A 13745-nucleotide genomic window follows, 5' to 3' on the forward strand; every position below is an offset into this window, starting at 1 on the left:
AAATAAATCAATATTTTTGCATCCATAAGCAAAGCAGACCCAGCCAAGGCCCTGAGTCACCCTGGGCCACGTCCCAGCAGTGGCTCTGGCTCTGTGCTGAGTGGGGACAGCCCTGCTCCAAACTGGCAGCTGCTTTCATCTCCCCACATCAAAAGGAGAGTTTTGCTGCCCTGTCACAGCCACAGCACACCCAGACACTCCTTGGGACACTCTGTGGGATGGGGCTGGCACAGCCTGGCTGGCAGGCACTGACCCCACTGACCCCCACTTCCACATCCTTCCATGTGCTGTGTTCTTTCATGAAAAAATAAAATATAATAAAGAAGAAATAAAAGAGTGGAGAGAGGTTAGAGCTGAGAGAGGAACAGAGAAGGAAAGGTTCCTCAGGCACTCAGGAATGGATTGTCCATCCTTTCCCTGCTGATGCCATTGTGGGTTTGCTGACCTTTGGGGTTGTTTCAGCTTTACCTGAAGTAATCACTGACTGGGGTTTATTCAGTTATCACCAGATCCTCTTCAGCACAAGGAACCTTCCCAAGGGGATGCACCAGGTTCCCAGTGCCACATGCCTGCCAGGCTGGAGCAAAGTGCCCCTGGGGGATCAAGAAATTGTGCTTTATCTACAGAGGAAACACCAACGTGCCCAAGGGGGAGAGAACTGCTGCACCCTGCTGCCTGCAGCTGCAAGAGGGATGTCACAGGGACTCAGGGGCTTTAGGCACTGAAAAGCAAGGTTCAGTGTTAAACAGGGGGTGAGTTCTATGCTCCACAGGTCTCACACACCTGGGTGGAAGGCCACACTCACAGCTGCTCCCATGTCTTACCTGTGGCTCTGTTAAGTCTCAATTCCAGCTGCCACAGCACTCACAGGATGGGATTGAAGATTCAGCACAGGAGGAGAAGGACTCCTTGGGCTGTGGAAACTCATTGGTTGCTTCACAGAAAACATATTTTCAGTAAAAGCCAGGTTTTTCTAGCATACTCCTCCTGATGAGCAAAACCCATGTGGAAAGCAGGACTGAGGGAGCCTGAACACCATGGAGTGGGGATGTGATACAATCCTGAAACTGCTCCAGAGCTGGGTGGGGAGCACTGTGTTTACCCAGGAGCTCTGGGATTATCCCACCCAATTTCCTTGTGTGGTGCCAACAACTGAAGCTCCCCAGGACACTGTCCCCAGGGGCAGCCCTGTGGTGCTGGGGCACACACAGGTACCTGTGCCAGGGCAAAGCAATCCCACCAGGGCATGGATAATCCACTGGATCTCCCCAGGACTAACAGCCTGCCCTGAAGAACTGCTGCATCTCATCCATCTAAAGCATTCTTCATCCCACAATAAAATGATTCCACACAATTTAAGAGTCCCAAACAAGGGCAGCCTGGAGTTGTCCCCTCCCTGCCAGAGACAACACTGAGCCTTGTTTTTGGGCAGGGTCTCACTCATCACATCTGGCTTTAGCCACACACAGAGCCCCAGACAGCAGCTGGAGCCAACAGCCCCCTCCCAAAACCTCCTGGGGCTGCACATGGAGACCCAAGGAAATGGGGACAGTGCCTGGCAGACTGGGGAGTTTCCTGCCTGCCATTCCAGCGTGGGGAGGTGCCAAGAGGAAAGAAAGGAGGTGGCAGCATTGGAAAAAGGAGCCTACAGTTATTTATTAACCAGGGAGGTGGGCCCAGGCACTCACACAGGGGAGGAAGGAATGTGGGGAGCAGAGCCAGACCTTGTGGGATGTCCAGGCTGCTGCTGAGCTGCCTCCATGTGCAAAGTGACACCCATTTGGAGAAGAGGATACAGCAAACCCCCAGGACAGAGAGAACCCCCCAGCAGGACACTGAGAGCTGGTGGCACTCTGGAGCAGAGCTCAGGCACAGGCAGGAGTGCCCAGGGGGGCAGGGACACCCAGGCCAGTCGTTAATTGCAGTTCTTGGGCAGGCGATAGACGCCCCCCGAGTAGATGAGCTGCTGGTCACGGACCTTCTTCTGCAGGAACCCCTGCAGCTCCTGGAGATCGATCTCAGTGACCACAGGGCCAGTCATCACAAACATCTTCAGCATGCTGTGAATCCTCTCCAGGGACAGGCTCTCCAGGTTGGTCAGCATGGCCTGGATGTACGTCCAGAAGAGCTGCAGAGAGACACAGGCCACAGTGAATGACTGACACTACAGCATAAAGCAATACCCCAAACCAGGCTGGAATGCAGCTGGCAGTAAGTTCTGCTCTCAGCCATGAGTGTGGGGTCTTTAAACAGGGCATATCCAAGAACAGCAGCCAAGTACTGGGACACAGAGTCAGACAGTGGGATCTGACGTGCAGCACATGCTGACCCTCTGTGGATGAACACCAGTATGACAATGCTGTGTTGCACAACACACACACAGTGTGACTCACAGCCAGGAAAGGCACTGCAAATTTCCAGGAACCACAACAGAGAGAAGGCAGAGATCCAGCTGTTAGTGCTGGGTAAGTCTTTTGGGCAGTCAGAAGTGCCAAAAAGTGTTCCTCGGGTGCATCCAAACAAGTTGTGACTATTTTCAAATATGAAATCATGTCTCGGACTTTTTTCTTTTTTTAAGCTGAAAAAACCAAACTGGAGATTTCCAAATGGTTCCCTGACTCAGCAGCTGGGCACTTGTCTGGAGGGAAGGCTGTGATCCAGCACAAAGAGATTAACCAAGAGATACCCACTTCAAAACCCAAATGTTTGTGCTGGACTCAGCCACCTGCAGTGGAAAATGTGAATCTATAGTACAAACTGAATTCATAATGATCAGATTCCCCAACCCAAAATATAGGATGTTTGCATCTCCACAGGGACAGGTACCTGCAGCTCCTCCTCCTTCTGGTCAGCCTGTGAGGCCATGGCAGAGTCCCCCTCCTCATCACTGTCAATCAGAACAACCTTCTCCACCTGGTCCTTCTGCTCCTCCTCAATGACAGTGAAGGTGCCCTCGGGCTCTTCCCGCAGGACTCCCTGCTGCAGCCACAGTGTCATCTTCCTCTTCAGTGATGTCACAGGCACCTTGAGCACTTCACTCAGCTCTGTCAGTGTCCAGGTGCCTGCAGAGACCATGTGGATCAGAGAGGAGAGGCAGAACAGGACACTTCCCACACCCAAGCCTGCCAGGATTTGGTAGGAGCTGGGTAAGGCAGGGGAGGCACTGCCAGGAACAAGCAGAGGGGTGCAGAGCTGACCCTGCTAGGTGCTGGAGAGATCCAAACCCATGCACAAGATTCTTGGTCCTCCTGCCAGAGCTCTCAGAGCCTCTAGCTGCCTGAGGAATGTGGCTTTCCCACCCATGGAAGCAGAGCAGGGGTTCCCCAGCACTCACTCTTGGTCTGGAAGTGCAGGATGATGGCAGCATGCACAGGAGACACGGACAGGGAGAGCGTGCGATCAGCCAGCTCCACGTCCAGGCTCACCAGCCCCAGGTGGTACTTCCAGTTCAGGGTCCTCATGGCCTGGAAAAGGGGGAAGCTGCTCACTGAGTGCTGGGTTATTGCAAACCCCACTGCAACAGCCTGGGCCAACCAGCAGTTAAAGGGGACTGGATAAAGATTTCATAAGGAGGGTTAAGGTGGGCTCACCTTTAATTTCTCATACTTCTTGGAATATGCTTCCATGGCTTCCTTGACCTGCTCTGGGAGCTCCAGCTTCTCCTCTTTGAGTGGTGGCCAGAACTCACTGGACAGGATGACAGCCACGAGGCTGAAGGGAGGCCTCTCCTCCTCAGGGAGCTTCTCCTCCTCATCCCGAATGTTGGCGTTGATGCGCCGTGAGTCGGCCATGTCCTGCAACAGCAACAGGAGAGGTGGCTCCTGCCCTCCAGAGTCAGTGCTGACCATTAGTGAAGGACAGCCTTAAACAAGGTGAACAGTGTTCTCTCCAAACTATGATGGGGACACTGGAAAGGACACAATCATGTGTGTCTACTTGGAAGTCTGCTAAATACTCAGAAAAATTTGTAGGACGTTAGAGGAAAGGGTTACAACTCAACACTGCCTTCACTGGAGGCCCTCCACACCTTCCTAGAGTGCTCCAAAAGAATCAAACTCCAGAGTCCCAACCCCAGAGGGGCTGGATGAGCCCAACTCTTCAATGCCAGGATACTGCTGGAATGGCAGGAGACACAGCACCAGAGCAACCATTCCCCAGAGCAGATAATCCAGCCCTCAGAACTTAAAAACACACACAATTTAAATGCACTTCTGCCCGTCCCAAATCAGCCCCCCACTGGCATTCTAGAATGCCCACTTTCCTAAAAGATCCTTTTTGGGTCACTCCTCAAGTCCCTCCCCTTCCCCAATGGGCTCAAACACCCAGGACTTGAATTAAAAAAATAAAAGGAGTTACTTTTAACATGACTTCACAGTAGTGCATCTGAGCTTCACCAAACCTCAGCTTCAGCAGCTCCACATTACGGATTTCCCTGGAAAGAGACACAGCAGGTCAGGCAAGGGGCCCTCAGATGGACAAACCTGGCTTGGCCTCCACCCCTCACCACACAGCCAAAAAAAGGAAGTTCCTGGAACTTCCTAGGAAGCCTTGCAAGGCACAGTGTCTGTCCAGGATGGCTCCTGGTACCCAAGTGAGGAACAGCCACCTTCTCTATGCCAGCAGCTTTTTGAAGATAGAATCCCAGAATGGTTCAGGCTGGAAGGGAGCACTGGAGCTCATCCTGTTCCACCTCCCTGCTCAAGCAGGATCCCCTGGAGCAGTCACTCAGGGTTGTTGCAGGTGGGTTTGGAGTATCTCCAGGGATAGAGAACCCACAGCCTCTCTGGGCTCCTGTTCTACCTAAGAACAAAGAAGTTCTTCCTCGTGTGCAGGTAGAACTTTCTGTGTTTCAGAAACACACATCTCCCATCCCCTCTATTTGGGGAGCCATCACAACATGTGGGTTGGAGCTAAGAGCGTGTCAGTGCTTCCAAATTCCTACATGCTGTTCTATCAGCACAAGCCAAGGGCAGGACTGAGCAAGGAATTCTAGAGGCAAACTCAAAGCTGCAAAGGAAATAGCAAAAGGCACTGCTGGCTCCACAAACAGCTGTAGACAGGCTGTACCCTTCAGACAGCAGGTAAAAGAAAACCTGGGTGATTTTGCCATGGCAGCCCTGGTGTGGGCACTGGCCCTCACCTCTCAGCACTGTAGTTGAACTGGTGCAGCAGCCTGTCAGCCAGCAGCGTGCGGTACTCGTTGATGAACAGGTCCTTGCTGCCGTAGATGCTCACCAGGAGGCTGATGATGTCTGAGGAGCGACGCTTGGAGCTTGATTTCCCTGGTGCAATCCAGCAGACAACAGTGTGAGATTAACAGGGACCTGCCCCAGCCCAGCCCAGCCCAGCCCAACCCAGCCCAGCTCCAGGGGACCAGCAAAGGAGCTGCTCAAGGCTACAGCCCACCAGGGAAACCAGCCAGCTGCCAGGAGTGCTGGCCTTGGCCTCTCACCTGGATCTGCATCCACTGGGTCAGGAACCCAGTCCCCTGGCTCTGAGATGTCATCATCACTCTCCTGGCCGTTCTCCAGGGTCACTGGGTCAGCTTTGGAGAGCTCATTTGCCAGGTCACCCGAGCCCTCAGCATCCCCTGTGAGACCGGCCACGATCTGCCGCACCGTGTCCTCCCGAGTCCTGCCATGGAAACGGAAATGGAGTGAGTGAGGGAAGGGGAGGGAAAGGAGTGCCAGAGTGCCCCACACACCTCCTACCTCAGATACTTCCTGATGGGCTCACAGGCCACCTCCAGGATAACCATGGAAGGGTCCAGCTCCCGCAGGGCCTTGATGGCTGAGATATACAGAGTGATGATGTCGGAGGTGTTGACTCCTACAGAAGAGGAGCAGAGGGAGTCAGAGTCCTGCAGCACAGAATAATGCCTTGGATAGAAGGGGTTTGGATGGTCCAACCCCTCTGTTCTATCTGAGGTGTGGGAGGAGGAGGGTTTGCTGTCCTACTGCCCAAGGCAATGGGGCAGATCAGATCCATGTGCCTCAGAAACCAGTTCTGAGCACCAAGAGAGGTTCAGAGCTGAGCCCTGACAGTGCAAAGAAGCCTTTGCCCACCTGGACTAAAACTAAACTTTGTGCTCCTGACCATAGTGTAAAAATGAGGCAGGCTGGGATGCCCTCAGCTGCTGCTGCCATGCCCACTGGAACACAAAGCATGTGTGATGGGCACGGTGACTGCCCCTCACTCCTCAAAAAGGAAACCAGACCAGCTCCAAGCAGATCCCCACTCATGGCCAGGCTCCTCACAGGACACAGACAGGGATGTAAAACTCACCAGGGTGCAGAAGCCTCATTTCCAGAGCGCTTTTCAGGGAGCTGAGCAGCTGCTGCCTCTGGTTAGTCCTTTCCAGGCAGAACTTGAGGTCCTCCACAGCAGGCTTTGACTCAGGGAAATCTGCAAACCAAGCAGGGATCAGGAGCAGTGGCAGGCTCTGAGGGGAGGCAGGAGGCAGTGTGGCCCTGAGAGGGCTCTCTCAGGCAGCCAGCCCCAGCCCAGGGTGCAGCACCTCGGATGATGCTGAAGAGCTCCTCGATGCGCATGCTGGCGTAGATGCGGTAGAAGAACCTCTGGACGTGGCAGCGCCAGCGCTTCAGGGTGCTGCTGGCTTCAGGGGACTGGGCTGAGGGACCATCCTGCAGGAACACCCTGCTGAGCCACCCAATCACCTTCTCTATCCACTGCACAACAAGGGAGACACAGATGTGAACACAGAGCTGTATGCACAGCCACATTCCAACCCAGCCCAGCAGCCACCACAGCCCGCAGACAGGGACAGCTGGACCAGGACAGCATCACCCCCAGCTGCTCTTCAAATGTGCCCCAGCCTGGGTTATAGCTGGGGAAAGCCCAGCTGAAACAACTGGAACTTTAACTACAGATCCAGGATATGGACTGTGCAGCTGGGTGTGAGAAGATAAGGGGCAAACACGGACTGTGTGCAGGCACTGAGCTCCAAAAAGGACAGGGTTTATTCCAAAACTTGCAGCCTATTCCATTCTTGCAGAGTCTCATCCCATTCTATATTTGCAGAGCTGTCCTATTCACAAGAAAATTACCAAATTGCCCATTATACCATCCTTGGCCCAAAATTTCCTGAAATCAGTGAAAAGCAAACAAGACATCCCAAGAGAAGTCACAGACAGCCAACACAACTCAGGCATTTGAAATCCAAATACCAGCCTCATCACATGAATTATAAAATAAAAACCTGAACAAAGAGCATAAAAAGGTTATTTTTTTATATTTGAACTTTAGTGTAATGTGTAATTGTCAAAATTCAAACGTGCTCAATTACAATATCCAGATGTTTAAAATAAATGCCTTTTTTCCCCCCATTAATTAATAAATATATGCTACTTCCTGGGATAGTATTTGAGGACCAATATACTATGAGGTGCTCTACTACTACTCTACTACTTGATATTAGGTTATGCTAAGTCAAGGTTTGGTTTGCTGATGTTTATTTTTAATTATCTGCTCGACTGAGGAAACACTGAAGAAATGCACAAGTTTTGCCAGGACAAACACCTGGGCAAAACTGTGGAGAAGCTGATAAAGAATTCCTCTAAAGAACAAAAGGACAGGACTATAACTGAAGCAAAGCAACATGATTTTAAGGAATTATTATCAAACCAACCCATTCTTCCCCCTGAGTTTATCCTCCTCGAGTGCTCTGTTACAGCCTGATTGTGACCTGACACTCCAGGCAGCTGCTGCTGTGCTGGCAAAGAGGCTTTGCCCCCAGCACCTGTAATTTTCAGTGAGCTGCTTCTCAGACTTCTCTATCTAACCTTTGTATTTCCAGGCCTGTGCTTTATTTTTTCCTTAAAATTATCTCTTCCTAATCCCAACATGCTCCAATATTCTGTGGCCAAACAAGAGGTGGAAGCAAGGGCAGCATCTGATGAGCAGAATGCAGTTGTGTTTTCTGTGGTGCCCTGAAAATATCCTTAAACAATCTCCAAGTCACCCAAAAGCATTTCACATGAGGTGCAGTGAAAAAAGTGTTGCACAACAACAACAAGGAAATAAACACAAAAAGATTCCTGATGTTTGCAGGCAACAAAAACGGTTGGCATGGCAAAGAGTGAGGGATCCAGGGTGTCTGGCTTGCATGGGAACCTGGGTGCAGGCCTGGTTCTCCAGCACAGGCAAAGTCATGGGCAAGGAGCACTGAGTTCAGAATTGTGTCCTGGAGGAGCCACAACCTGGAGAAGAATTTTATTTTAAAGTCAACACAAACTTAGTTGAAGTAGCAGCAAAGCAATTGAGCAGTTGCAAAGAAAGATTTTAATTCTCTGTGTGGTCACTGCTGAGATCAATACCAGAGCATCCTCTCTCATCCTCACTTCCAATTTTACAAGGGAATTGGGAAGAGGACTGGGAACAGCCACAGAAATTCTAATTATGGGCTCACCTACACAGAGGGAGGGCTCTCTGCAGGACAGGTGACACTTGTTGATCTTGTGGTTTGTACACTGGAACCACAGAAATTCCCTCATTACTACAGACATCATGAGGTGAAATGTGACAGCCCTTCATGCACAGGTCAGAGCAAACCTTCCCCTCCAGCACCAGCCAAAATGGGGAGTTTTAGCCACCTCTCCTGCCAGGCATGGTGGAAGTCAAAACCCTGGATCAGGTGTTTTAAGCTGCAATCTGCTTTTAGCCTGAGCTGCTAAAAGCCAGCAGGAGCTGCACCTCTCCCAAGGAGGACTCTCACTGCCCAGAGCTGCCCTACCTCCTGGAACTCGCTGAGGAAGGAGTGCTCGTACTCGCCGCGGCAGCGCTGCTCCATCCGCTCCTCGATCATCCTGTGCAGGATGGTGGTCACAGCGCCAGCGCTCACCCGCTCCAGCAAGTTCAGCCGGCGGCTGCGGGCACAGGGACACGTCAGGAGCGAGCGGGAGCACAGGCACCAGCAAATCAAGAAAGTCTTACACGTGAATGCACCACCCTCCCTGTACATTCCACAGAGGCAGGCCCAGCTCAGGACACAGGCTCTGACAGCATTACATATGTAACACATGGCACTGCTGCTACCCCATCTTCCTTACAGACATTAACCATAGCCATCAAAAGTGCTTTCATTTAGAAGAGTTTCACAGAATCAGAGAATGGTTTGGTTGGAAGAGATCTTACAGATCATCTAGTCCAAACCCCTGATGTGGGCAGGGATGCCTTGCACTGGTTTGCTTCTCCGTGGTCACAGGCCTCAGAGCAAGAGGAGGATATTCTCATATCCAGGGAGAGGAACTTTCTGTCTAAAGATCTGCTCTTGTTCAACCACCAGTTGAAAGCAGAAAGTCCATGTTGAGTTCTCTACCCACTACCATGACACAGCCTGACCTCACACAGCTCCTTCTGTTCTCAGGGATCATTACAATCTGCTGCTGCCCCCACCCAGACCCTCCCCTGCTCTGAGTGACAGCCACCACCCCGTGAGACACCTACAGAATGTCATTGAGCTGCTGGAACTGCTCCATGGCTTCAGGGCACCAGCACTGCTCTCTCTTGCTGCTGCAGCCTGCACAGAGCTGGCCCTCTCCTCCACCCTCCTCTGGGTCACTCTCCTGCTCGGTCTCACTCATGCTGCTCTCACACTCGTTTGTTCCATCCTCTCCTTTCTTCCACTGTCGCATGTATATCCTGAATGTGCGGCTGTAGAACTGCTGGATCATTTCCTGGAAGGATTTGGTCGTGGAGAAGAAGAGGATAGCTTTGAACATGGTGTAGACCTTCTCCTGCAGCGTCTGAGCACCTGTGCCCAGGAGCAGGCCTGCCTTGGTCCACTGCTCCAGGAGCTCCAGGCTGTTCATGTAGGGCTGCAGGCGGCACTTGAGCAGACTGAAGGCGTCCAGGAGCAGTGCAGCACACTGGGGCTCCCCGGCCGTGCTCTCATACTGGCCGATGCACATCCAGAACTCGGGGGCGATATTCGCCTGCAGGTCGGTCTGCAGCACCTCCATGAACCACTCCTCCACGATGGAGTGCAAGTCGTAGCAGTGCAGCACGTCCAGGGCTGCCCGGAGCTCGGCATCCTGCAGCGGCCCCGCAGCCTCGGGCCTCGGGGCTGCCTGCAAAGCGGAGGGAATGCGAGTTAAGCATTTGATGGAGCACACAGGAACTCTGCTGGCAAACTGCACTGGGGGGATGCTGCTCCTCCACGGCCACCTGCCGGGCTCACACCCGCACACAGCACTGCTGTCCCTGCTGCTGGCTGCCGCAGAACACCGGTGCTGACGGCAATGCTGCGAGCCACCCTTGGGTGCCCAAAATGCCGAGCTCTGGATAAAACCCTTCCTTGGCCACCAGCTCCCTCAGACGGGGAGGGAGCAAAGGCACAGTAGAGCCAGGCAAGCTGCGGCCTTTTGGTCCCGCTCCTGGTCGGAGTGATAGAGAGAGAGGGCGGCTGGACCCGCGGCCCTTCCCTGACAGCCCCCAGCAGGCAGCACACCCAGGAGTCCTTCCCCACCTTCCCCAGCCTCAGCTGCTTCTCCTCAGGCCGGGCCGTTCTTTTCTCAGCCCCGGCCGTTCCTACCTCAGCTCCGACCGTTTCCCCCTCAAAGCTCCGGCAGCCCCGGCCGTTCCTCCTCAGCCCCGGACCGTTCCTCCCTCAGCCCCGGACGGTTCCTCCTCAGCCCCGGACCGTTCCTCCTCAGCCCCGGCCGTTCCTCCTCAGCCCCGGCCGTTCATCCCTCAGCCCCGGACCGTTCCTACCTCAGCCCCGGCCGTTCCTCCCTCAGCCCGGGCTGTTCCTCCCTCAGCCCGGACCGTTCCTCCCTCAGCCCCGGACCGTTCCTCCTCAGCCCCGGCCGTTCCTCCTCAGCCCCGGACCGTTTCTCCCTCAGTTCCGACCGTTCCTCCCTCAGTTCCGACCGTTCCTCCTCAGCCCCGGCCGTTCCTCCCTCAGCCCCGGCCGTTCCTCCCTCAACCCCCGCCGTTCCTCCCCCAGCTCCTGCCGGTCCCACCCGCCCCGCGGAGCCAGAGCCGGAGAGGCCCGGCCGGGGAGGAGCCGAGGCCGGAGCATCGCGAGGCCGGCGGGTCGGGCCTGCCCCGGGCCCGGCGGAGCGCAGCCACCCGTGCGGGCCCGCACGATCCCCGCTCACCAGCCCCAGCGCGGCGGGCGGCACCAGCGCGGTGCTGAGCGTGTGCCAGGCGGCCGAGAGCTCCATTCGGGCCGCAGGAAGGGGCGGAGCGGCGCCGGTCGCGGCGATGAGCGGGGCCGGGGCCGCGCTGCGGGGGCACCACGCGGCGCTGCGGGAGGGTGAGCGGGGCCGGGGGAGAGCGGGGCCGGCAGGGCCAGGCGGGGTGAGCGGCCCGGCTGACCCTGCTGCCCCACAGGGCTGTCGGAGCTCCGCGCCCGGCGGGACGAGCTGAGCGGGCGGATCCAGGACGAGGAGGCGGAGCGGGGCCGGCTGCAGGCGCGGATCGCCACGCTCTCCCGGCGCTTGTCCGACACCAGCGAGAGCCTGGCGGGGCTCCGCTCCGCCCGAGCCCACATCGACCGCACCATCGCCGAGATGGACACGGCCTCCGGGCAGGTACTGACAGCGAGCACCGCTGAGGGCGATCGGTGTGTTCAGCCTGGAGCAGAGGGGACATCGCAGTGTGCAGCTTCCTCGTGAGGGCATGAGGAGGGACGGCAGCGATCTTTGGTGTCTGTGACCAGGGACAGGACCCGAGGGAATCTCTGAATCAGAATAACCTGAGGTGGACAAGGATCACCCAGTGCAGCCCCTGTCCCTGCCCAGACCCCCCAACAATCCCCCCTGTCCATCCCTGGTGTCCAAACGCTCCTGGAGCTCTGGCAGCCTCGGGGCCGTGCCCATTCCCTGGGGAGCCTGGGCAGTGCCAGCACCTCTGGGGGAAGAGCCTTGCCCTGAGCTCCAGCCTGAGCCTGGGCAGTGCCAGCACCTCTGGGGGAAGAGCCTTGCCCTGAGCTCCAGCCTGAGCCTGGGCAGTGCCAGCACCTCTGGGGGAAGAGCCTTGCCCTGAGCTCCAGCCTGCTGTGTCAGGGGAGATGTTAGGAGCTATATATACATATATATATATGTATGTATTTATGGGTCTGTATTTACCTGAAGGCCGGTTGGGAACACCTCGATGAACCACCACTGCTGTCCAGGTCACAGCACTGCACCCAAAACACCTTCCCAGGTCTGGGATGCAGCTCTGGCACACAGACACCATCACAAGACGATTGTGTTGGGGGCTGCTTGGGCTTGGGCAAAGTTTATTGTCAAAATATATGAAAAATGGTTTTTGGGACAGACCCTTAAAAGTGACCATCTCAGACCCATGGTTTGGGGGAAAGGAGGAAACCAAAGACATGACACTGACCCACAATCCTCTAATTCAGGCAGAGAATGATGGTGCTGATGGAGCTGTTGGCTGATGGAGCTCTTGGCTTCCTGACCAATATTTAGTGTAGCTTCTTTCATCTTTAATGGAACAATGTCATTTAAAGAGTCAAATTTTTGGAGCAGTAAAGGGTGGGAAGGAGCAAACAGCACGAGGGCTGGCACCAGTATTTGGTTCCTGGGACAGCTTTACCCTTTTACCTCCCCTGTGTGTGTTACTGCCAGGCAGGGACTGCTTCCTCCACACAGCTGGGCACAGCTGAAGTCACTTCTGTATTACACACCAACAGCTTTTGGTTTATTAAAAGGATCTTCCCAGCCTCCTTTCAGATAGGTGACAATCTTCCTTCTCTTGGCAGAGTTTTGTGTCAGAAACACCTTTCTCCTATTAGCTGCTGCCTAAATTCTCCTTCCACTTGCCTTTTTGAGTGTGACCAACTATTGTGTTAGTTCTTCTTCCTCTCCCAAAGTCAGTGCTTTCCCCTGGAAATCACTTTTCAGAAGACCTGATGGTTTCACCTTCCTCCAGCACCTTGTCCTGTGGAGCACTTCCTCAGCTCCTCTCTGATCACTTTGTAATTTCCACAAACTCACTCAAAATGTGCAGTTTTAATAATGGAAAAGTGTTGAAACTGGGTCAGCTGAGCACAATTTAATACTGATCTAAAAAGCCCAGTTATGAAATCTCCCTTAAAAAAATCCCACCAAACCAACCAAAAACACCCCAGCCTGCTTCAGGAAGTTCTCTGCCTCATGACCCAAGGCAGATAAATTGCTTAAGGCCTTTCATATTCAGAATATGAAAACAACCAAAGAAATTCTCCCACAGTTATCCCCTCAGTGAGACAGGATAATAAATCACCAGGAATTAGAGGCTGAAGGGCTGGAGATCCCCTCTTGCTGCAAAGCAGATCAGCTGAATTGGAAGGGAATTCATAAGAGAAACAGTTTATGTAAAAATAAGCTATTTTTATTTCTTTCCCAGATACTGGACAATTCTCAGACACTGCTAGATGTCCTGAAGGAGGAAATGGGGAATCTTGGTAAAGCCATTGAGCCACAAAGCGCTTCAGTGGGACGAGTACGTCGAAAGCGTTCCTAAACTTCTTCAGCCTGGAAAGTCCTGTTGGCCAGAGAGAGCTGCTCTTGTGGTACAAGGATCCACATTTAATAAAAGCCTGTGCTTTGCAGAAGTAAATTTTCCTTTCAGATGTGCTTTGGTATTAGAGATCCACTGAAGTTGATCCTCGAATGCTACAGATCAGGGTAGGCATTTACAAAAAACACCTTTCATTTTGAGCACAGCCATCCCGAGGCACATCCCAGGAGGTGACCCATCAGCTGATGCTCCTGCCCTCGGGACAGCACTCA

The 13745-nt window shown here is 53.9% G+C and overlaps 2 protein-coding genes across 2 annotated transcripts; one reads left to right on the plus strand and one right to left on the minus strand.

The window, feature by feature from the left end:
* Window positions 1-1631: 1631 nt before the first annotated feature.
* Window positions 1632-11203, minus strand: ANAPC2 (anaphase promoting complex subunit 2). Its single transcript, XM_056505335.1, has 13 exons — window positions 11121-11203; window positions 9466-10088; window positions 8753-8885; window positions 6518-6689; window positions 6286-6405; window positions 5712-5829; window positions 5453-5634; window positions 5141-5282; window positions 4357-4432; window positions 3591-3794; window positions 3335-3464; window positions 2827-3062; window positions 1632-2128 (listed from the first exon to the last, which is right to left on the minus strand). Exons 1-13 carry the CDS (start codon window positions 11184-11186, stop codon window positions 1916-1918), a joined length of 2415 nt encoding a protein of 804 aa, XP_056361310.1. The 5' UTR covers window positions 11187-11203; the 3' UTR covers window positions 1632-1915.
* On the plus strand, window positions 11196-13572 carry LOC130260179 (microtubule nucleation factor SSNA1-like). Its single transcript, XM_056505343.1, has 3 exons — window positions 11196-11278; window positions 11356-11555; window positions 13360-13572. The coding sequence occupies exons 1-3, from the start codon at window positions 11227-11229 to the stop codon at window positions 13474-13476; spliced, it is 369 nt and encodes a 122-aa protein (XP_056361318.1). The 5' UTR covers window positions 11196-11226; the 3' UTR covers window positions 13477-13572.
* The last annotated feature ends 173 nt before the right edge of the window (window positions 13573-13745 follow it).

This window comes from Oenanthe melanoleuca, chromosome 17 (assembly GCF_029582105.1).
Source record: "Oenanthe melanoleuca isolate GR-GAL-2019-014 chromosome 17, OMel1.0, whole genome shotgun sequence".
In the NCBI taxonomy this organism is placed as follows: Eukaryota; Metazoa; Chordata; class Aves; order Passeriformes; family Muscicapidae; genus Oenanthe; species Oenanthe melanoleuca.